The sequence below is a fragment of the Thalia democratica genome, chromosome 2 (assembly GCF_965202585.1).
Source record: "Thalia democratica chromosome 2, ktThaDemo2.hap1.1, whole genome shotgun sequence".
Classification (NCBI taxonomy): Eukaryota; Metazoa; Chordata; class Thaliacea; order Salpida; family Salpidae; genus Thalia; species Thalia democratica.
The window spans coordinates 48108766-48130778 of NC_139166.1; the positions used below are offsets into that span (position 1 = coordinate 48108766).

Genomic DNA, 22013 nt, shown 5'->3' on the forward strand with positions numbered 1-22013 from the left:
GTAAATGGATTTTATTTTATTTCTTAAACATTACGCTTACAAATTTTCTAAGTTTAAAGTTAGCTTTTAATGTAAAACAAAACAAAGATAACTTACTTACTTTTTAAAGTAAATTTACTTTTCTACAAATTCACTAGATTATTTTGTGTTATTTTAAATAATGTTTTAAAGCTACATAAAAAAAATTATATTTATTATAAAACGAGTTATAAAATAAAGCCACTATTGATATTCTTTCAAAATTGAAGCTTAAACAGTTTCTAAAATTGATGTTTGAAACTTTAATCAATTATAACCAAAAAACAAAACTCTAATTTAAAAAAATAAAATTATAGAGTCTGGTTTAGAAAATTATAAAGCTTTTGCAACAAGATAAACGATCACTGTTTTTAAAGAAAAGGACATGCTTTTATTTAAAATTTCTCAGCTGTAAAAAATATTTAGTCAAATGCTGTTTTGCATTGAAGCAAATACAGATAAGTAAAAACGTGAGAGAAAAAGTAGATACAGTTTGTTTAAAAAAAATATCTAACAGTTGAAAAAATTATGTTCTTGCAAAAGTTAAAATACAAAAAAAGAGTAAAAAAGTAAAATTGTTCTAAATTAAACTCTCGCTTAAGGGAAAAACACCATGCAATGCCTGTACATAGAAACATTGCATCAGATTACCTTTTTTTTAATTTTAACAAAGTTGCGTATATAAAGCGACGTGTTTTAAAATTTAACGCTCATGTGAAAAATTAAGCAGAGCTTAGATTAAAGAACTACTTATATAAAATCTATGATATATTTGTTTGTATTGTATTTTTTTGTGTGTTCGAACATAAAATACATTTACTTAAGAATACAAGTAATTTTTGTTTTACTTTAAACAAAGGTTTATTGTTCGAGAAAAAACTTTAAAAAAAGCACAAATTGCTTAGTTTTGCAATAAAACTAATCAAAAAAAAATTAATGTACACTTTATTTTAGCAAGATAAACATTTATAATTTTTTTTTATCACAGACTGTAACTGCTTTATTGTTTAATGAAAAATCAGAAATTGTTTGAAAATATGGTAAGCAGGTAAGTACTTGACTATCTTTTTGTTTTTATTAGTTTTGTTTGGTAATTTAATTTTTATTTTAGCAAAGATTCGTACATCTTAGATACCCTCACCAAGACTACAAATGAAGGTAATATACTAAATTTTTTATATATTTAAAAAATTTTAATTCGTTTTCATAAATTATCATATATAATTATTTGTAAGATTTAAATTTATTAACTAAAATAAACATACTACGAAATACTATTTTGTACTTGTTTTAGTTGTAAATAAATTTTTTCAACAAAAGTAGTAGTTTAAGTACGACAAAACAATAGGTATGTTAACCTACTCAAGCATAACTTTTTACACAAATTAGGTCACATTGTAGTGATACATTTGTTATAAACTTTTATACTTTTAAATTCTTTTCAAGAACGTTAAAACTTTTGGTTTGCGCTTATTCAAAAAAAAGAGTTGTGCTTGTATTAAGGTTTTACGTAAGTATGAACAAGAACCAAAAATAATATTTTGTTTGTATACTTTGCATTTTCAGTAATTTAAACAATATGATATGTTCAAAAATTAGACTACTTACTTGTTAAGTTTTTTTTTTTTAATTTCAAGTATTTTCAATACAATCTAAGTTGTCGAAGCATTTTTATAATTAAATTAAAAACTTTTTTTTATTACGATACAACTTTTATAGTGAGTCAGTAAAAAGTTTTTAAATATTAAGTTATTTTTGATTTTTTATATAATCTTATTTAGTTTATGATTTTTACACAAGTAATATCATTTTAAAACTCTCTCTTGAAACTTTTATACGCTAAGTATAGCAAATAAAGAACTATTAGAAAATCATATTTGTAAAAATTTGTTTAATATGTACATTGAACAAATATATCTATTTTGGAAGTTTGTATAAATTATGTAATAAAAAAAAAAGTTATGAAAATGGTTATACTTTTTAGTTATTGTTTAATTTTTAATATTTATCAGAATAAAGGATTGTTGTTTGTTTTTCGGTTTGGTTTGAGATTAAATTATTCAAAACCAAAAAATATGCATTACGGTTATAAAACTTTTTTTTTTCATTATAATTTTTGTGTTTATGTAATATTTAATTCAAGTTTGTATCAGAAGTTTTAAATAAGTTAGAAATATTTTTTATTTAAATAAACTGCTTTTGTTTTTAATATTTTCTCTCACAAGTATTATGTCTTAGCTAAGTTTTTAAAAAAATACTTAATTATTACTATTTATAGTATGGTTTTATCATATGTTTTAGTCCAACTATTACAACGACAACACTACATTTTAATAAAAAACTTTCCATTGCTTCAATTTTTGTAAGTTTTTTAGGCACGACTTAAGCTAAATTTCAACATAGATTATAGAGAACATTTTACAAAGTATGTCGTATTTATGTAGAAATAGCTTTTTTTGTTATATTAAAACTTAAGTTTAGAACAGTTGTTTATTTTAGATAATTTTTTTACTGTATAGTCGCTGAAACCACTTAATAAAATTAATATTTTGTTTCTAAAGCATTTGCTAATGTTTGTTTTATAAAACTTTCATAGATTGTCTTATATTTATTGTTTGAATGACTATTTTATATTCATAAATACAAAAAAAAATATTGTCTACAGAAGGAAGGTAGTTTAGACACTACATAAAGTATTCAACTGCTTTGGGAAAAATAGTTATACTTTTTATATAGACTTAATATATAGTACCTATGAATAAATTGAATATTTGAGAAATTTTAAATAAAAACTTCGTAAGTTTTTTGATAATGTAGTAATATTGCATCAATTGTAATTCTATTCCGACTTGCCTTGGGGGTTAAGTTCATACAACATGTAGTACTTTTCATTGAGGTAATTTTACAAATCAAAATAGTTGTAGTTGAAAAGGAAAACGTAAACCTAATTCGTTGATGTCATGCTACTAATTTGTGCTTACTTTTTACTTGAACTTACTGAACGCATCAGTTTATGCTTAAAGTTTGGTTTTTGTTAAAACTATCAACAATAGCTTTAGTAACGAACGCATTTTTAACATTAACATAAAATTAAAACAGAAAATATCAAAAAACTATTTTTCCAATTTAAGGTAAGTGATATCATAATAAATACATGACCTAAAACATAATGGATAGAAAATAATCTCGTTACTCACCCTTAAGTACTTGTGATACTCACGTGCCTCTCAAGTATGTTTTGGCTGATTTTATATTTTTTCGTGATTCACCTTTCTAGTTTATTCAGTCAGTATATGTGTGATTGTGTTGCGACCAGCGGTGTTTTTTTAGTGTGTCTGTATCTATTTTAAACTTCACAACAAACTACTTCAATGATACCTTTACTCTAAATTACTCTAAATAAAACAAACATGTTATTTTACATAACTGCTGCAAAGTTCAAATTTCTAAAAGTTTTTGATTAATCTTTTAGTTAAAATAAAACATATGGAGACCATTTTGATACATTTCGCTATTTTTTTTAACACACCATATTTTTAAGAATATTTTTTTATTATCATTGCAGAAACCAAAAGTAGCATCAATGAAAAGAATAGTGAAGGAAGTATGAGAATGAAAAGAGAAGTAGGGTGGTTGACAGGCGCCTCTCTGATAATTTCTTCTATGATTGGTAGCGGAATATTTATTTCCCCGCAGCACGTGCTAAATCAGTCGGGATCTGTCTTCAATAGTTTAATCGTCAGTTTTTACTCTAATCGTAATTAAAAAAAAAATTTTTTTGAAGCTATAAAGCTAAATATTGTTAACTTAAATACACTTTGTAGCTTAAAAAAAGTAATATTCAAGCAATATAAAAATAGTCTGTACTTAGTTTGAAATGTTTATGTTTAATTTTTGCAAAAAAGTCTTAAATTGCTAACTTATATTAACTTTAAGCAGTTTTAAGTAACTTATTTGATTTGATTTCATTACAATTACATTTAGGTTAGGCATATCATTTTAAACTAAAGCTATACACAGATTTGGTTAAGCTGTGGAGTTTTGTCATCTTTCGGAGCAGTCTCTTATGCTGAAGTCGGCACCATGATACCCAAGTCAGGAGGGGAATTTCCAATTATATTAGAAGCGTTCGGAGGTTTTCCCGCGTTTTTGTTCGCATGGACCAGCTGCGTTGTGCTCAAACCGTCCGCCTTTGCAATATTGTCTCTGACCTTTTCTAAGTACGCTCTTTCTCCGTTTTTCGAGGGTAAGTTATTAGGATTAAAATACAAGTCTAAGGTTTTATTGTTTAAACTAAAATCTTGACACGTATTTTTTTTTTTTATAAATAATAAAATAATTCTAATATAAAAAAATCTACACATTTTTAAATATGTAGATTAAAACAAATATCGTTAAGGCTTGTATTTTTAAGAAATAAGATATCTGATAGTACAACAGCTTATTTCAAATACTAAACAGATAGTTGTGAGCCCCCTGAGCTTCTTCTGAAGCTAACGGCGGGATGCGTGATCATGCTGATTGTCTTCGTGAACTGCACCTCCGTCAAGCTCTCAACTGGATTTCTCAACGTTTTTTCAGTTGGAAAAATTATCAGTCTGATGATAATTATTATCGGAGGCTTTGTGATGCTACTAAAAGGTGAGCTAAGTGTTATTGATATACATGTGTGTGTACTTTTATAGTAAATAAATACTTGTAATACTTGTTTAAATGAATAAAATACCTTGTTAGATTGACTGAACTTCAAAGTGATTTTAGGGAGAACAAAAAGTTTTGAAAACATTTTTGACTTACACGATGGCAAACAACCTGGTCCAAAAGAGATAGTGTTGGCCTTTTACCAAGGTCTCTGGTCATTCGATGGGTGGAATCAACTAAACTACGTCGTTGAAGAACTGAAGGTGTGTTTAAGTTTATGTATTTTTTTACTGTTTTTGAGGCAATTGCTTGACCTAAATATGTAACAACTTACAGTAACTTATCTAAAAAACTAGAGGTGAGCTGTAAATTAAACTTTTTTTTTGATTTTTATGCATACAAAACAAGCTAAAAAGTTTAGATTTCCTTGCTTTTTTGTAGTTATAATACTAGAGAAGAGATTTTATATTTAAGAGTTTGGTAATAAATGTTTTTATTTTACCAGAGCCCATCTAGAAACCTACCACGTGCAGTAGGACTGGCAATGACAGTAGTGACACTTTTGTACATATTCACAAACATTTCATATCTGGCAGTTATGTCACCTTTCACTCTGATCAACTCTTCGGCAGTCGGATTTGTTAGTTAAGCTCAATCTTTTAAAGTTAAACAGCTACTACTGGTTATTCAAACAATTTTTTTATTTTCTCTGTATTACTTGAATTGGTTTTTACAAAGTAATACTTTTGTATGAGATTTGATAAAGTTTAATTGATTTTAAGCTATTCTATTGTATTATTTTAGAACCTTTTATTTTTACATTAAGTAAATTACAATTTTTTCACTACAGATTTCGTTAAAAACTAAAACTTACTTTAAATTTGTTTTATAGTAACAACAAAATTACTTAGTTAAACAAGAAAAAAATACGAAGTTAAAAAAATTAGTTTTCCAATTTAGTTTTGTAGTTTTTTGTTCTTATTTCAAAATGTTTTTATCACACAATGTTTTTTATTTGTGGTTTATTATTTCGAAACAAGACTAACTCTTTAATTAAAAACATTTTTTTTGTAAAATTTACTATAACAAGTGTTTAAACTCTACATGAAATATTATTTTTTTTTAAAGTAGTCACTGCTATATAAGTTACATAACATTTTCTTTAGTATAACTTTTTTGCTACGTCATTTGTTGCTTACTGGCTTTGTAATATGGGTGAAAGTATAAAGAAAAGAACTTATCATCCCTTTTATTATACAATCTGCAAAATCACTTTACACTTCAAACTATAAGAAATATTGCCGTGTCACCGTAATTCTTTACCCTATAAAAAGTAATAAAAGAAACTTTGTATTTTATAATTATTTTTTTTATTCAACATAATGCTAATTGGTTCTTTTTTTGTGTTCACATTTAAAAGTAATAACATTTTTATTGATGATTTATTTAAAACTACACAGTGTTTCGTTGAACACCTGTTATTTATAGAGTTTGAGGATAGTAATTTGTAAAACTTAAATTGGTTTACTTTTTATAATGCTACAAACGGGATTTATTTTATTCTGAAAATATAAACTTAGGTTTTTAAGTTTCGTGAGATTTATCATTCTATTACTACACTGTTTTTATAAGAAGGACTATAAGTAAAAAACTGATGTTTATAGAAAACTAATTATTATAAATTGTGTACAACAACAAATGATATTATTTTTATTTCGTATCTTACTGACCTTTTGAAAGGATTAAGTAAACTAGTTTCATCTTCATTTATATCAGATGCACATTTAGTTTACAAAACAAAATGTCATAAACGCTTTTATCAAAAAAAACTTTTTTTTTAACAAAAATAAAAACGTTTAAGACTTTCGGTGAGCGGGTACTCGGCGTTTTCAAATGGATAATTCCAGTTTTCGTGTCTTGGTCGGTTCTCGGCGCCTGTCTCGGTTCTTGCTTTGCGGCCGGACGCATTTCTTTCGTTGCTGCTCGCGAAAACCAGTTCCCTCAAATACTGTCCATGCTCAATGTGAACTACCTCACTCCTGCCCCAGCCGTTTTGCTGAATGTTAGTTTATAAGTTGTTTATTTTGGATTCGTTTGTAGGTTATATAACTCAATGCTTACATGCAGCTGAAGTTTGCTCAAGTTGAATTTTTAAGCGAAATTTTACTTTGTAGTTTTCAAGCATGAAAGGAATGCTTGCACGTTTTGAATGAAATACTTTTGCGTTTCTCTTACAGCAACTCCCCTTTTTGTGGTTAACAATACCAACAACACTTTTTTGAAGTGCTTAAACTACTTTTAGGCTTTAATTTTGAGGTAGAAATCAATTTATGTACAATTTAGTATACACTAACTTTTTTTTAATCATCTTTTTTAAGGTTTGAATAAGATAATAAGTATTTTCTAATGAAGTTTAAAAAAATGCTGGTATAATTATTTTGTGATTTTTCTCTACAAAAAATATAATAATACTACCTATTTGACAAAAATAAAAAACTAAATGTATAAATAACCTCAAATTTAGCTTTATAAAATGTTTTACTTTATGTACGATAAAATATAATCGTTATAGTACAGCCTCGTTGAAAATTTGTATTCTTAGAATTAAAATATTCAATACATTTTTACTTTTTGCAAAAGTAAATTCATATTCAATGGTACCTATTATAAGCATAGTAGATATTCATAAAAATAAAATTTAATAAAACAATGAAAACTTTTAGGGAATACTAGCCATATTAATGGTCATTCCGAATGATTTTGGCACTTTGGTGAATTACTTCAGTTTCAGTATGTGGGTTTTCCACTTTGGTACTTGTGCTGCCTTGCTGTACTTTCGATGGGAGCGACCAAACGCCAAGCGTCCTATAAAGGTTTTAAAATTTAGAATTGAATTTATTAACGTAATTTATTAATAATTACAAATTTAAAAGCTTACTTTATGCTACAAATTTCACTTAAACTTATTAGAGGTGCTTATGTTGAACTTATGAGCTTTAAAACTTAACAAAATAGGAACAAAAGTTTACAGATAAAAATATTGAATCAGTCGATGGTATAAATATTGTTTATAACTTGAACAAAAACTATTTTGTAGCCTTAAATGAATTTGAAAATTGAACTAAATTTAGGTACCTATATTTATCCCAATTGTTGTGTGTTTGTGCGCGATTTTGCTAATTTTCACACCCCTCATGGACAAACCAGATATTCAGTATTTGTATGCAACCCTCTTCATACTTTCTGGCTCGTTATTTTATCTACCTTTCGTCCACTTCGGTTACAAACTCGACTGCTTTGGTGAGTTGTTTAGAATAGTTTTATTGTATTTGTATTTTGCTTCATTAGTTTTAAAAAAATGTAAGTTTTCATATTAAGTTCTTCTCATGTGGAAAAAGTTGATAATGGATTAAGCTTTAATAGTTTAAATTGATTTAGTTTTATTATAAGGTTTTATGTACAGGCTCATTAAAAATTGCTTTCAATATAGCCAAATTTATCTGTCACATACTGATTTGCCATAAAATAAAAATAAAAAGTTTGTATGGTTGGTGTTATTTTGCTTACTTTCAGTTGTAACTGCATTTTGATTATAATTATTTTTTTATTTTGATACTTAATTATCATTATATCAACATTTTCTGTTCTACAGATTCGTTATACAAGTTCATACAAAAGCTGATGTATGTTGTACCCTCCAATGAGTACTGAAATTTACTTTCAAACGGAAGTAGATAATCTGATGCTGCATTAAATAAATTCAGTTTATACTTTATTTTAATCAAAGGTTTTTTCTTTATAAATATATAAAAATAATGTTTTTGTTAAGTTGCGATTTGTACTATCAAGCAATGCAGATGTCCCTGAAATTCAAAAGTTTTTATACTTCTTTAAAAATGATTTTAAAACCTTTTCAGTCAATCATTTGTAAAAATTTTATAGAGCTTTTCTCTATGAAAATATCACAAAGTGCTTTTTTCTAACTACTATGCAACAAAATTAATAAAATTTGTTTTAAAATATTTTTTTTTAGTTTTAATGTTTTCTCTTTTAATTTTTTGGCGAATTAGTTCCTTAAACTGTTTATTTTTATTTATTTTTGTAAATAAACTAGAAAAAAAAGTTTATGTTGTTTAGTTTAAAAATTGTACCACATTATAACATGTAAAAAATTGGTGAGTTATAAATGAGACAGGTGTTAAAAATATTGAAAAAAATAAAATCAAATTGTAGTGACCGGACAACAAAAACAACAAATTTTTTTAACACAACTGATATATTAAATATATTTACCTGCAAGGAAAAATATATTTGTTACTTCATGTTGAAGTAAATTTTTAAGTGAATTTTTGCGCTGTGTTAAGTATGAATGAAGTCAGAGTTGGTGAACGTACATACTACTTTGTGAAACTAAGAAAAACTTTTAACAATAAAGTAACAGACAAAAACACATGAATCTATCTTTGATAATTATTTTCGAAAAACAATTATGTAACTAGCTTGAATATAAGTCAATAAAAGTTTTATATATGTCTTTAGTAAAAAATACTGAATCTAAAATCTTTAAATTTTCTAAAATAACTAATAATAGAATAACTTCACACTCGTAATTCGTACTACTTCACTCATAAAAAAAAAATGTTTGCACAGCGCGGACAATAAGACATTCAATGATAGCATTAAAAGCAGTTGTAACTAAAACCAGTAATAAATTAAAATAATCATATGGAGAAAATTTAATAACTAAATGCCTAATATCAATTAAAAAGTCATATTTAAAGTTATTTGTAATAAAAATTTGTTGAAAAATGTGAAAGTTGACTAATAATAACTGTAAGGTTGACACACGTGATAGACACCCAAGTACAGATAGAAAACATTTTGTCGGCTGTAAGGTTTTGGAATTTTTTTTTATTAATGACAGTATGCAAATGAGGTAAAAACATAATAAAGCTGTATATTAGAAACATCTATTCTTTACCCTTATCCCTAATCCACCTTACCCAAAAACTTGAAAATAAGTCGAAAAAAAAGTTTTGCTTAAAACTTAAAATAGATATAAATAAAATAACTGTTCAAAATGTAGGTTTAATCTTTTGCTAAAAAAACATCCTAGTGAAATAACTTCACTGGAATATAAATAAAAACAAATTGTACAGTAATCTTCCTTTATTGTACCGACATATGTTTCTGTGTGTTAATGAATCAACACACTTCAACAGTTTTGAATCAGTTATTCTTTCCATTTAACAACCCAGTTGAAGTGTGTTGATTCGTTAATATACATAAACATATGATGGTACAATAAAGGAAGATTACTGTTCAATTTGTTTTTATAAATAAAATGTTAACTAATCAGAAGCGCCTTAAATTTGCAGCCGACCTGTAAATATTTAACAGCTTTACTATTTCATAGTTGAAACACCTTTTTGTTTGTTTACTTACTTGGTCTGGCCAAATATGAACTATGGAAATTTTTACAAAGTGCAATTTTTCTTTAATAGAAAATGTAATGTTTTAACCAGTATTCTCAAACTTTTGACTTAAATAAAATTCTATCTATCTATAAAGTAGAATTTGAATAGTTCAATCTGATAAAGCTTTTAACCAACCAATATGTTTAAAAAAGTACTATAAAAACTTATCAATTAATTGAAGACACTGTACATATTATGTTTTAGAAATTAAACACTAGAAGTGAATCTAAATAAGTTGCCTCAAGTTTTTAAAGTTTGTAGGGGTTTGTTTATTATTTTATGTTTTATAATTGCACAAAACTTGTCGTTTTAAAATGTTTGTATTTATGTAGTAATATTGTATTTATATAGTATCAGCAAAATTGTAAGCTCAACTGCTTCAAGAAAATAAAAAGCTTAATCTGATAGATTTCAGTTTTTCATAATGTGATTTTGTACTCTATCACACAAGTTATTATCAGGACCACATAAAAACCAGTTTAAGTATAAAAAGTAAAAATGTACCAAAAATACTTTTAGTTAAAGCCCCATTACAACTAAACAAATTCACTATGCTGTTTTATCTACTGGGCACCAATAATGTTAATCTAATATAGCAATATTTTTTATATAAACATTATAGTAGAATAAGTAATAAACTGGTTTCATCATATTTCTATTATCCTTTTTCTTACTGTTCTAATTTTAAAATAAGATGTTAATAATTATAAAATTAGTCATTACATCATTCACAAAATAATAATAGTCTTAGATTTAAGAGTATTATAGTTTAGCATATAGTTATTGTATTGTATAGAAATAAAAATAGTAACTATCTTCAAGTGTATTAGATTACAATTAAATTCAGCTGAAGTTTATGTTTCACTGCTGATACTTAAGTCAAACAAACTTTTGCTTAATAAACTTTTAGATTTCTTAAATTAATGCAAGAGTTTGAGCATTGTAAGCATATTTCTTAGCATGGAATATTTAATTCGGTTAAATGTTTTAACTAGCTTTATAAATAAATACAAATTAGATATAACTAATTTATTTATAAAGTTAAAGGAAATTTATGAGTAATGAATGAACCAAAGCAAAAGGTAGTTAAGGATGATTCCGATGTACAAGAGCACCACCATATCCACATTCCAAACAGGCATGAAGTTGCTGGGGCAGCAGCTGTGTTTGGGAGGTATATGTACAACAAAGAAGAAGGAACTGTTATGGGTAGGAATAGAAAAACATGGGGTCAGTAATATTTGTATAAATATATTTTAAGACAGTTTCTATATTAATGTTTCTTAGTCATTTAGTTTGTTTTTATTCCTTTTATTGCCCACTAGTGTGCATCAGGTGCCCTCAATAATTAGAATTTTGTAGTAGCTCTTTCAAGAATTTAATCATAAATTATTAAAATAATATTAAAACAAAAAATTAGCTTCCTAGCTGTTATTAAAATTAAGATAATGGCATTTGAATTTAAGACTTAAAAAAAACCCTGAAATTTCAAACAAAAATCACTAAAGAACCCAAAATTTTAAAGAAATATTACATGTAAAGTAATAAAATTTTAGTTTGATGCAAAAAATCTATCATATAGAAAAAAAAAGATATCAAATTAATTGTTTTATTCATTATACGTTTAAATAAGCTGATGTACCTTTTCAATGTTGTTATAGTATTTAAGAAAGTTTTCTACCTTAAATTTATTTTTATAATAAAATGGACCAAAAAGCTTGATTTTTAAAAACCTTGAAGAAATTAAGAAAACCTAAAATTTTAATATACCTTAATATTATATATAAGACATTTTTTTAGATTTTCATAACCAACTCAATTATATCCTGTGTTAGTTTTAAATTATGGCCATTTTGTTCAATTTGGCATTAAATCAAATAAAATACATTTTGCACAGAGGTGAGTTAAAATCCATCATATAACAAAAAGTATTTCCAATATCTCCAGGGAGATTTTTTGCTCTTTTAGTTTGTTTCTAACCCTAAGAAACTTATTAAATTTTCTGACTTTGATTGTTCATATAATTAAATAAATTTAAAATAGCTGTAAAAGGCAACTTATAAAATAGATAAAGTTTCACAAAATGAATTTAATTTGTGAACAAAATGAAGATAGCCCCTCTTTGTTACACTACTTACAAAAATACCAATGAAAAAAATTATCAAAGACTTAGTTTTAGTAAAAGTCTGGAAACTAATTATTTGTGATGCTTTTTTACATGATTTGCAATGGTGAATGTTTTTTTAAACACATAACTCCAATATCAGGGCACCATACTATTCCACACTGTTGATTCCACACTGTTGAAAGTTATTTTGTAAATTGTAATGAATTAGCTGTTTTTATGCTTCAAAAAGTAACATTCCTGTTAACATCTTAAAATAATTCGTTTCGTCCATCTAAACATTCATAATTAAAAATAATGTTTCTAATAATAAAACATTATTTAATGTTATTTTTTACTGATTCTTAGCAGGGACGTAGCTTGAAAGAATTTGCAGTTCTAGATTTATCTTAAGATCTTTAAGTTTGTGTTAAAAAAACTTTCTAAACAAATTAAAAGTACTATTTTAAGTAAATTTAAGGGCTGCATATAATTCTTAGTAATAGAATCAGTATTTATTTTAGTCCTTATAATTTCTGAATTACTTGGTAGGAGATTCTGTAGAAGATTCACTCAAAATATGAATAATAACAAAAAATATTGATTAACCATTTATGTTTATTGTAAAAATCTCACCTTTGTACATAGAAGAAATGGCTTGTTCAAAAAAAAAAAAAATGAAGATATTATGAAAGAATTTTTAATTCATTGATTTCTACAGGAAGAATTCTTTCTTTTTATCTTGTCTACTATGGATTTCTATCTGCATTAGGAGTTGTTTCTATTGAAATACTAAAAGGATCAATTAGTTTTTACACCCCATCTTTGCAAACAAGACTTCAATTTCCAGGTTAGTTTTTTTTATCTAATGTAGTTAAAAATAGTACATGTTCACTGCTTAAAATAAGAATTTAAATCTTAACTGTTACAAAACTTTAATGATATATAGTTTTTATATAGTTTAACTCACTTGTTTATTATTGTGCTATTAATAACTTTACTTACAGCTCCAAAAAGTGTGCCTATGACTGAATATGACGAAGAATTTCATAAGTATCTAATTTCTAACATTAATACAACCGAAGAACAACAGTCTAAATACAAAAATTTAGTTCAACAGATTAAAGGTTTTTTGGAACGTTAGTTTAATCTTATTGGAAGTTATACAGAATATTAATTTATAAAATTGATAGAGATATAGTTTTCATTTTAAGTTTCATATAAAAGTATTATAAGCAGAAATTTAATATTTTGTTTTTATTGCCTTCAGCGTCGTTAAGTTTTATTAAATTTTATTGATTTACTAACTAATGGTTAATGTTTTATTTTTGTTAAAAATAGATTACATAAAAACAAAATTAATGTTCTTTACAATACAAATTAAATAGTTTAAATAACCTCATTTACATTGTGACGTAATTATTAGTTGTAACAAATGCATTTTTTTCATTAGTTAACAACAGTAAATTTTGATTTAGTTATCTTTCCTATTAACGTGAGTTGTTTGTTTATATTATGTTTTGTTGTGTAATTTAGCTTACTTATTTATTTTAGACTTAATAATTACAAATATCATATAGTTTTATAAGAGTCGGATTTAATATTAAGTATTTCACCTATTAATAACTATTATCTGTAGAAAATATCTTATTTTAATGAAAACATGTATACACCTACTTTATTCTAATGCTTCTATTCTCTCATTACAGTAATTATTTTTTTACATAACCCAGTTGAAGTGTGTTGATTCGTTGACACACAGAAACATATGTTGGTAGAATAAAGGAAGATTACTGTATAATTTGTTTTTATTTATATTCCAGTGAAGTTACTTTACTAGGATCTTTTGTTAGCAAACAATTAAAACTATATTTTGAACAGTTATTTTGTTTTTATTAAGTTTTTCAAAAAACCATTCACTTAAAAAATTTAAATTAACATTATATAAAGATAGTTTATTTTCCAACTAATGAGTTAGTAGTATCAATAAAAACAATGTGTAGACAAAAAAATATAGATAAGTTTATTGTTTTGAAATTACTAATACTTATCATAAAGTATTTTCAAAATAACTAGGTGAGGCTAGCTAACTTGTCAGTTTATACAAAATAAAAACTAATATTAAATGTTTTTTTTATATATTGAACATAATTCCTTAATATTAAATAATCTTTACCTCTAAAAAGTACATTTACTTATCATGATCAACACTAAAAGTAAAAGTATTGCCAAAAACTGAAAAAAAATTATTTTTACTAAATTTTTTAATGTTGATTATCAATTGTATCTCCTTGCTTTGCTTTTAAACGTTTTGAAAAGTATACAATTAAAAAAGTTGTGTTATGCGGGAGTCAGCATATTAGATATAAATACATGTTAAAAAACAAAAACCAATTCGTTAAAAGACTTAGCAAATCAGTTTTTAGTTGTATAATAACAATTCTATCTACATCTACTTTTACTAGTAAGAAAGCGTTAGTTATTACTAAAGTATAAGAAGACATTTTTTTTTCAAAATCTAAAAATAATTTAACTCTGTTTCTTTTTTAAAATGTAGTAAACAATGTCAAACTGATTAAAAATTATAAAAAATTTAAAACAAAATAGTTTTAAAGTTTCATACTTTTTACAATCGTTTTGTTTAAAAATGGTTACATTCTACATTTTTTAAGCTCTGTAACAGAGTTAAGAAATTCAATATTTTGTGATAAAAAAATTATCAAAACTTAAACTTATAAAAAATCTAAATCGCTCAGCTATAGAAATCGAAACTTTTAAACAGCATACAAACAACCCGGCTACTCCACTTCGACCGAATCAGTTAAAGTTTGTGGCGACAATGGAATCAAGCATCCGGTTTATTCGGATTCCAACAATCAGGAAGCTGACTCGTGTTTCTTCGACTTGTCGCAAATAGACCCTGTTTGCACGGACGAATCAAAGGATTTCGGTTACGCGGTCGGCACACCTTGTGTCTTTTTCAGTTTGAACAGGGTAAGGTTTTGTTGTGAAGTAGTAGCTTAGTTTTTTCATTCATTTATCTACTTTAGCATAGTTTATACACTTAAAAAGTCTATTTCAAAAATTAATAAAGTTACTTAGAATGACTATTGTTTAAAAAATATTGAAAACTGAAGATGTATTATAGGTCCATACTGAGTGATATGTTTTCGATAATTGTTTTTGATAATCTGTTGAATAAAAGCTAATCTTTAATCTTCAATTATAGTAAATTAGGTTTGACTATTAGTTGTATATATACAGGGTTGATACAAAACCTGAAATCCTGGAAAAACCTGGAACTTGACAATTGTAGCTAAAAACCTGAAATTTTAAACAATTTTTTACACGTTAAGTCAAGTAATGGAATTTAATTTTGACACAAAAAATCTATCATATAGATTAAAAATTTTTGTCATCATCAAATTTTTTTAAATTTAAAAACATATTTATAGTAGCTTTTCAATGTTGTTTTACTATCTAACACAGTTTTTTACCTTAAACTTAATTTTAAACTAAAAATACACCCAAAAACGTGTACCTTCATAAACCTGGAAGAAATTTTGAAAACCAGTGGCAACCCTGTATATAATTGCTCTGTTGGAAAATCACATTTGTTTTATTTATGACACCATCCCTTAAATGCCTTTAAATAGAATAGTTTTCTACGAACAAATAAAACTTGCAGATTGTAGGCTGGGAACCGGCTCATTTTCTCGATTTAAAATCAAAAAACTCCAATTTTCCTGACAAAGCGGTCGCTCTCCATGACTGGCTTGTTCAAACGAAAGAAGGAAATTACGACAAAATGATGACATACGTCGTATGCAATGAGCAGGCTGTTAGATTGTTGTACAGTTAACTTATGATTTTAATATATGATGTCATCAAAAGTTTTTTATTGGTGTTTGTGTTTAGTTTTATTAAGTGGAAGTTTCTTCTTGAAAGTCATAACATTTGTTCATAGTGTGTATAAGAATGTTATGAATAAACTAAAACCTTATTATTTTACAAAACAAGTAAGTCTATCATTATTGCAGATAGGCGTCGATGAACCTGTGAAAAATATGGCAAGTATAGAAACGACTCCAGCCGGGCTTCACAGCAAATACTATCCTTTTCTGGGTTTCAAGAGGCAACCGAGCTACAGAGCGCCTTTTGTGGCCGTCAAATTCACCCCAAAAAATTCATCAGCAGTTGTGAGTTTCGTCTGCATAAATTCGATTTAGTCAGATTGATAGTAGCTTTAATAATTACAGTCAATGTCCAATGTTTTTAGTTTACTTCAAAACTGTTATAAACTATTGTTTAATCTCACTATATATTTTTCACATAAGGATGAAGAATGGGTCTGCAGAATTTACGCCCGAAATATTCTCACTGAAACTGACTTGACTGTAGGAGGCGTCGAGTTTAGACTTAAAATCGTATCATAGCTTGTAATTATTCACGTACTTTGTACTTAGTTGTTACTGTTCGACTGTATATTTACTGTTTTAGATACTTTGTAAATTTTGTTTGCACACATGTTTAGGTATTTCGTGTTTATTTCTGTACATATAGTTAATTTTGTGTATAATAAAGTTATCATTTCTTTGTAATACTTCTAGCTTTATTTAGAGAAACTGCATAATATACATTATGATCCAAACATGATTTACAAAGTTATAATTTAAACTTTAAAAAAAACGGATAGGTAATTCAACATCAAAATTTTACATTCAAGATTTAATGTAATTTTTTGTTTTAAGTGAAATTGTAGATTCGATAAAAGCGCGTATAAAAAAAGAATATTGGTCTATTTCAATTGAATTACCAAAAAAATAAAAGCATAAGATAAATAGCATTGTAACTGAAAAAAGCGTAATAGTTAGTTTTCATAAGTATTTAACCAAAAATTCGAAACTACATGTACTTACAGTTCTTCCTCTTGATTTCGCACTTTTTTCCCAAAATACGTTGTGATCTAAGTGCAAATTCGTATTTTTTAAGTTTCAATTTAAACTAAGTATTAACATGCAGTAATAATTAACATTATAACCCAAAAAAAAATTAATGAACATTATAATTTATATCTAAAAGTATGAATTAAACTCAAATCAAAACATTGTAATTAATGTTATCTACAATAGAATAATTTATAATTGAAGTTTAAATATAACAGTTGTTTATAAGGCAATGTTTGAGTACAAATTATAAAACGAAAATAACAAACGTGAAAGTAAATTTGAGTCGGATGTTTTAGACAACATGTCTGAAATAATAGTTTGCTTTTTAGATGTGGCAGACGTTTTTTGTTGTTGATAAGTTATTTTTTAAACGTTTTGGAAGTTATCAAAAGCTTTAATTTCGACTGCATTTATTTTTCTTTCTAAACCAAAGACTAGGTAAGTATGCGTCTTATCGAAACACTATATGCTTAAAACATTTAAAAATAACTCATTAAAAAAAGTGACCATGGTTTATTGAGTACGAATTTTCTGGTTGTGTTTAAAGTGCTAACTTAAAAGAGAGTCTACTGTATAATCGAAGATTTTTATAAACCAAATTTACCTACTATAAACTTATTAATATAAAATGATTTTTAAAGTAAATCAAAGCTCTGTTTTAAATGAAAAACAGATTGCTTTATAGATTTTAGGTAATTGCAGTTTTGATTTAAACTAGAATAAAACCTAAATATTTTTCAAAATTTTATTTGTTAAACTAAGTTTTGCTCGAAGAGCTTTTTAGTGACTAAATTATTAACAAAGAAGTAGATTTAAAAGTCATGTATTTTATAGTTTTGTTTTTGCTTAACATTTTAAAGAATTGCTTTATTAAATATATCTTTTTCATTACTTTTAAATATACATTTTAGAATTTTTTGGTTACTTATAACACTAACAAACAAAGAAAAATTTAGTTTTCCAAGCAAACTTTTGATAAAACAAAAAGTAAATTTGTCCTCCTTTTATAAGGTAGAGACCTCTAACTTTTTTTTAGCGATCAAAGTATAGTTAATACTAAGTGAAAAGTTCTTGTCTAGGGTTACCAAAAAAAACTATAATCCTGGCAGAACCTCGAATTTGACAATTAGGTTTAAAAAACCTGGAACTTGAAGAGGAAGAAACCTAAAATTTAGTACAAAATTCACTAAAAAAATTGGAATTTCAAAGAATTTTTGCATGCAAAGTGATAAGAGTTCGACTAGATACGAAAAGTCTTTCATAAAAAAATTTAAAAAACCATTTAAAAGTAGCTTTACAGCATATTTGTAATTTAAAAATTGTTATACTATTTAAGACATATTTTTACCTTAAGTTTAGTTTTGTACTAAAATTAACCAAAAAACTTGTTCTTTCAGACTATTTTATATGTACAAGTCTTTTTTTTTGTTGATATGATACTTTTAAGACAATGGTATTCTTATTTTATGCTCTTAATGCTTTTTTTAATTAAAAATTAAATTAAGTTTCTTTTTTGTTCCATATAATGTCAAAGTGGTATATATTAAATAAATAGTGTTATTGTATTGTTGCAATACGATTAGAAAAAAAAAATTGTTTATGTAAGTTTTTAAACAAAATCTTTGTTGGCGGTTTTAGGACTGTTAGAAAATAATATTTAGAATGGAGGTAGGTAAAATTTTTAGTTGGTGGGCCTGATGTAGAAATTATAGTCCTTGGAAACTGAAGCATTTCAATTTTATTTAATTTACCAAAATTACTCAATTTATTTCGAAAAAACACTAATTCTGTATGATTCTGATTTTTACTATACCGAATGTAAGTTTTGTAAAATAAATTGTATTGTAAGTTGTACTGAAGAACTTTTTGTTGCTCTTCATTTGAATCCCAGAGTATCTAATGTAAGTTTCAAAATTTGGTACAGTGGGTCAGATTCCACTTAAATTTAGTAAACATTGGTGGGCCGCTGGTTGCCAATCCTTAACTTATAAATTACCAAGTCGTTTACTTTCAAACTGTATGGGATTGCAAAGCTTCTAAAACAAAAGGCTCAACTTTTAATTGCTTCTAAAACCGCTGACATCTCTAAGAGTCAAGTTTTTTTTGATAATAGGTTTTATCGGAGCAGGTCATTTTTGAGCAAGCAACAATTTTGCGTATGCCTCACTTTTGCACAGAGTGACACCGACTTGCTTATTATATATATTGTTTATTAACCAAAAAAAAAAAGCTCAAAACTTTGGGCAAAGGACCTAGTGTACGAAAAAACCTTTCGGTTATCGAGTCATACACTAGGATACAGTTTAATGTCATGTCCATGACAAAGCTTATAGCTTAGTTTTCTTGAAAATTTATGTTTTTATTTATTTATTCGTATGGCACGGTTGACAACTGTTTGAATGCGTAAGTATTTCGTTTATTAACCTTCCCTTCTTGTTCATTATATTTTAAGGATAACAGTGATATTAATTATGTTTTTGGCATACAGCTGTAAAAAATACAAAATACTATAGTACGAAAAAAGTTGTTATAAGTTTTATAATAATTAAGATACATCTAACAAAAGAAAATCAACAAAATAAAGTTTTTTATTAATTTATTGAAAGTTAAAATCAAAACAAAAAGTATATTTTAAAATATTTTATATATAATTAGAATGTTTTGAACTGATAAAATGGAACAAAAACGTTCAATATATACAAATTGAAATGTTTATTTTTCTATGAGCCGTTAGCATTTGAAATGCTTGAAATTACTTATCAAGTAAAAAAAAACGGTTAAAAGTTGTATACCTTCGAAATACTTTTATTGTTGAGATGTAGTATTTATACTTAGTGTGAATCCCTAATAAACTCTATTAGTTTTAATAAATTTAACAGGTCAAAATTTTAGTAAAAAAAAGCTTAGCTTCTACCACAGTAACTCCCAGATCAAGATTTCTATATAGTCTATCTTAAAAAGGATTTAATGAGAAGTTAATGGGTGCACGTAAATTAAAATTCGGACAATTAAGATCCAAAAAATTCAAAAAAAAAATCAAACGGCCACAATTCAAAAAGTAACAAATATTTGAAAAAACAAAAAACATATTTAGGTCAAATTAAAACCTATAGTTTTTTTTTAATTTAAAAATCTTTTTTGAGATATGACTAAAACTAGTTTAAGTTTTATATATAAATTTAAAAAAATATCTTTTAATACATATTTTTTCAATTTACTTTTTTCTATAATATTTTTATTAATTTGATCTACTACAACTTATTTTAAAAATATCTCCTACTTTCTAAGATATGGTCTCACAACCATTTTTCAAGAAATTGAACTGTCGGAATTTCAACTGCCCGAATTTTAATTGTCATGTAACCTAAATTAATACTATTCATGCCCAACTCACACACACGTAGGTGTGTAAGATCAACAGGTCACTTTTATTAAGTAATAAAATGATTTCTTACTCAATAAAAAAATATATAATTATAAGTTTTCTCTAGAAATAGTGTTATTTTACTACTATTTAAAGCAGTACTAGGGGGTTTACGTATATACAAAAAGATAAGAAGATTTTTGTCTGCTAAACTATCCGGTATCTTTTTAGTTTTAAAACATTTGCAAATAAATATAATTACTTCTTGTAGAAAGTATGTACAAACAAACACAACTTCAAGTATTAAGTAAGACATCAAACAAAAAAAGATTGTACATTAATTTATTTTTACAGATTCAGTAGTTATTAGCGTAGCTGATTTTTTGTGTTAAAAAAACTTAAAATAACTACAGTCACCTCTTGCGAATATACGAATACTTTTTCTACAGCAAAATGCGTAACTAAATGAGAGAGCTAAAATAAACGAGGTTTGGCAAATATACCTACTATATTCTTCCTCTAACACCAAGCAGGACACGTTTAATATTACGTAAGCAAGGAGCATATTAGCTAAAAATAAAAGATATTGAGTTGAAACCTTATGCTATAAATAGTATGAGCAATTGAACGTTGTACCTTGTTTGATTAAAAGATATAGGGGGCTAAGATAACTAAAATATAAAGAGCAAAGCCATAGAGTTCAATGAGTTTCTAATGGAAGGAACAAACTAAACATCTCAGTTTTATTATAAATCTAAATATCTTCTTTAATTTTTTCGCAATGCTCTTTATTATTGTATCCAAAAAACCTGGAATCCTGTAAAAACCTGAGAATTGAACATTTAGGCAAAATAAAAGGTAATACCTGGAATTTGATAAGTTTTGAAAAAACCTGGAATTTTGAACATCTTTAAAATGTAAATTATTAAAGTTAGATTAGATATGAAAAATATATCATATATACATATTTTTTTGAAAAATCTCAAGTGTGTAAACAAACGAATGCGTAGATTCGCAATAGGTAGCTGTATTAAAATTTTGAATAAACAATATTTAATGAATCGGTCGAGTAAGGTTTATATTAAATGATTTTTACCATTGATTATATGATTTAAATGGTTATCTAAGGTTTATAAAGTTATGTGGTTGTTATAATGGCTTAGCACTAAAGAAAACTTAACATTGTTTATAACCTAGTAAGTAATTACAAAAATTTATAGACTTAAAAAGTTTCTGATTTTAAAAACTAAATAATAGGTGCTAGTTTAAAATTTTGTCCTCGAAAATAACTTAGAGATAACAATTAAAAATATCTTTGCAAAGAACAATAATACTATCATAATTTTTTATTTTCTTTTTTGAGAAATGTTTATTTGAAGGATGTTTGACGATCAAAAAATAAATTCTTTATTTCGTTCAAAAAAATACGTTCATAGATATTTTGGTCAGCTTATACAATT

The 22013-nt window shown here is 25.8% G+C and overlaps 2 protein-coding genes across 3 annotated transcripts; both read left to right on the plus strand.

Moving 5' to 3' along the window:
* The first annotated feature begins 1004 nt into the window (after positions 1-1004).
* On the plus strand, positions 1005-8775 carry LOC145830271 (b(0,+)-type amino acid transporter 1-like). 2 transcript variants are annotated; one of them, XM_082938219.1, is made up of 11 exons: positions 1005-1066; positions 1130-1176; positions 3584-3756; positions 4039-4264; positions 4480-4659; positions 4780-4922; positions 5165-5299; positions 6521-6721; positions 7383-7532; positions 7791-7959; positions 8312-8775. In XM_082938219.1, exons 1-11 carry the CDS (start codon positions 1029-1031, stop codon positions 8368-8370), a joined length of 1521 nt encoding a protein of 506 aa, XP_082794345.1. In that variant the 5' UTR covers positions 1005-1028; the 3' UTR covers positions 8371-8775. The 2 variants fall into 2 exon arrangements, with proteins under 2 accessions (XP_082794345.1, XP_082794346.1); XM_082938220.1 differs by having other exon boundaries at positions 1130-1175; positions 3604-3756.
* A 2422-nt stretch (positions 8776-11197) lies between these two features.
* On the plus strand, positions 11198-16676 carry LOC145828633 (sodium/potassium-transporting ATPase subunit beta-1-like). The gene is made up of 6 exons (XM_082936388.1): positions 11198-11366; positions 12962-13090; positions 15023-15234; positions 15929-16081; positions 16281-16439; positions 16578-16676. The coding sequence occupies exons 1-6, from the start codon at positions 11198-11200 to the stop codon at positions 16674-16676; spliced, it is 921 nt and encodes a 306-aa protein (XP_082792514.1).
* The last annotated feature ends 5337 nt before the right edge of the window (positions 16677-22013 follow it).

What these genes read in the sequence shown, in the direction of transcription:
- LOC145830271 (XM_082938219.1), top strand. Translation starts at nt 1,029, where the DNA reads ATGAAAAATCAGAAATTGTTTGAAAATATGGTAAGCAG. An exon ending in CTGTCTTCAATAGTTTAATC is followed by an intron (nt 3,757 to 4,038) that starts GTCAGTTTTTAC and finishes AGCTATACACAG; the next exon opens with ATTTGGTTAAGCTGTGGAGT. An exon ending in CTTTGTGATGCTACTAAAAG is followed by an intron (nt 4,660 to 4,779) that starts GTGAGCTAAGTG and finishes AAGTGATTTTAG; the next exon opens with GGAGAACAAAAAGTTTTGAA.
- LOC145828633 (XM_082936388.1), top strand. Translation starts at nt 11,198, where the DNA reads ATGAATGAACCAAAGCAAAAGGTAGTTAAGGATGATTCCGATGTACAA. An exon ending in AACAAGACTTCAATTTCCAG is followed by an intron (nt 13,091 to 15,022) that starts GTTAGTTTTTTT and finishes ACTTTTAAACAG; the next exon opens with CATACAAACAACCCGGCTAC. An exon ending in TCTTTTTCAGTTTGAACAGG is followed by an intron (nt 15,235 to 15,928) that starts GTAAGGTTTTGT and finishes TAAAACTTGCAG; the next exon opens with ATTGTAGGCTGGGAACCGGC.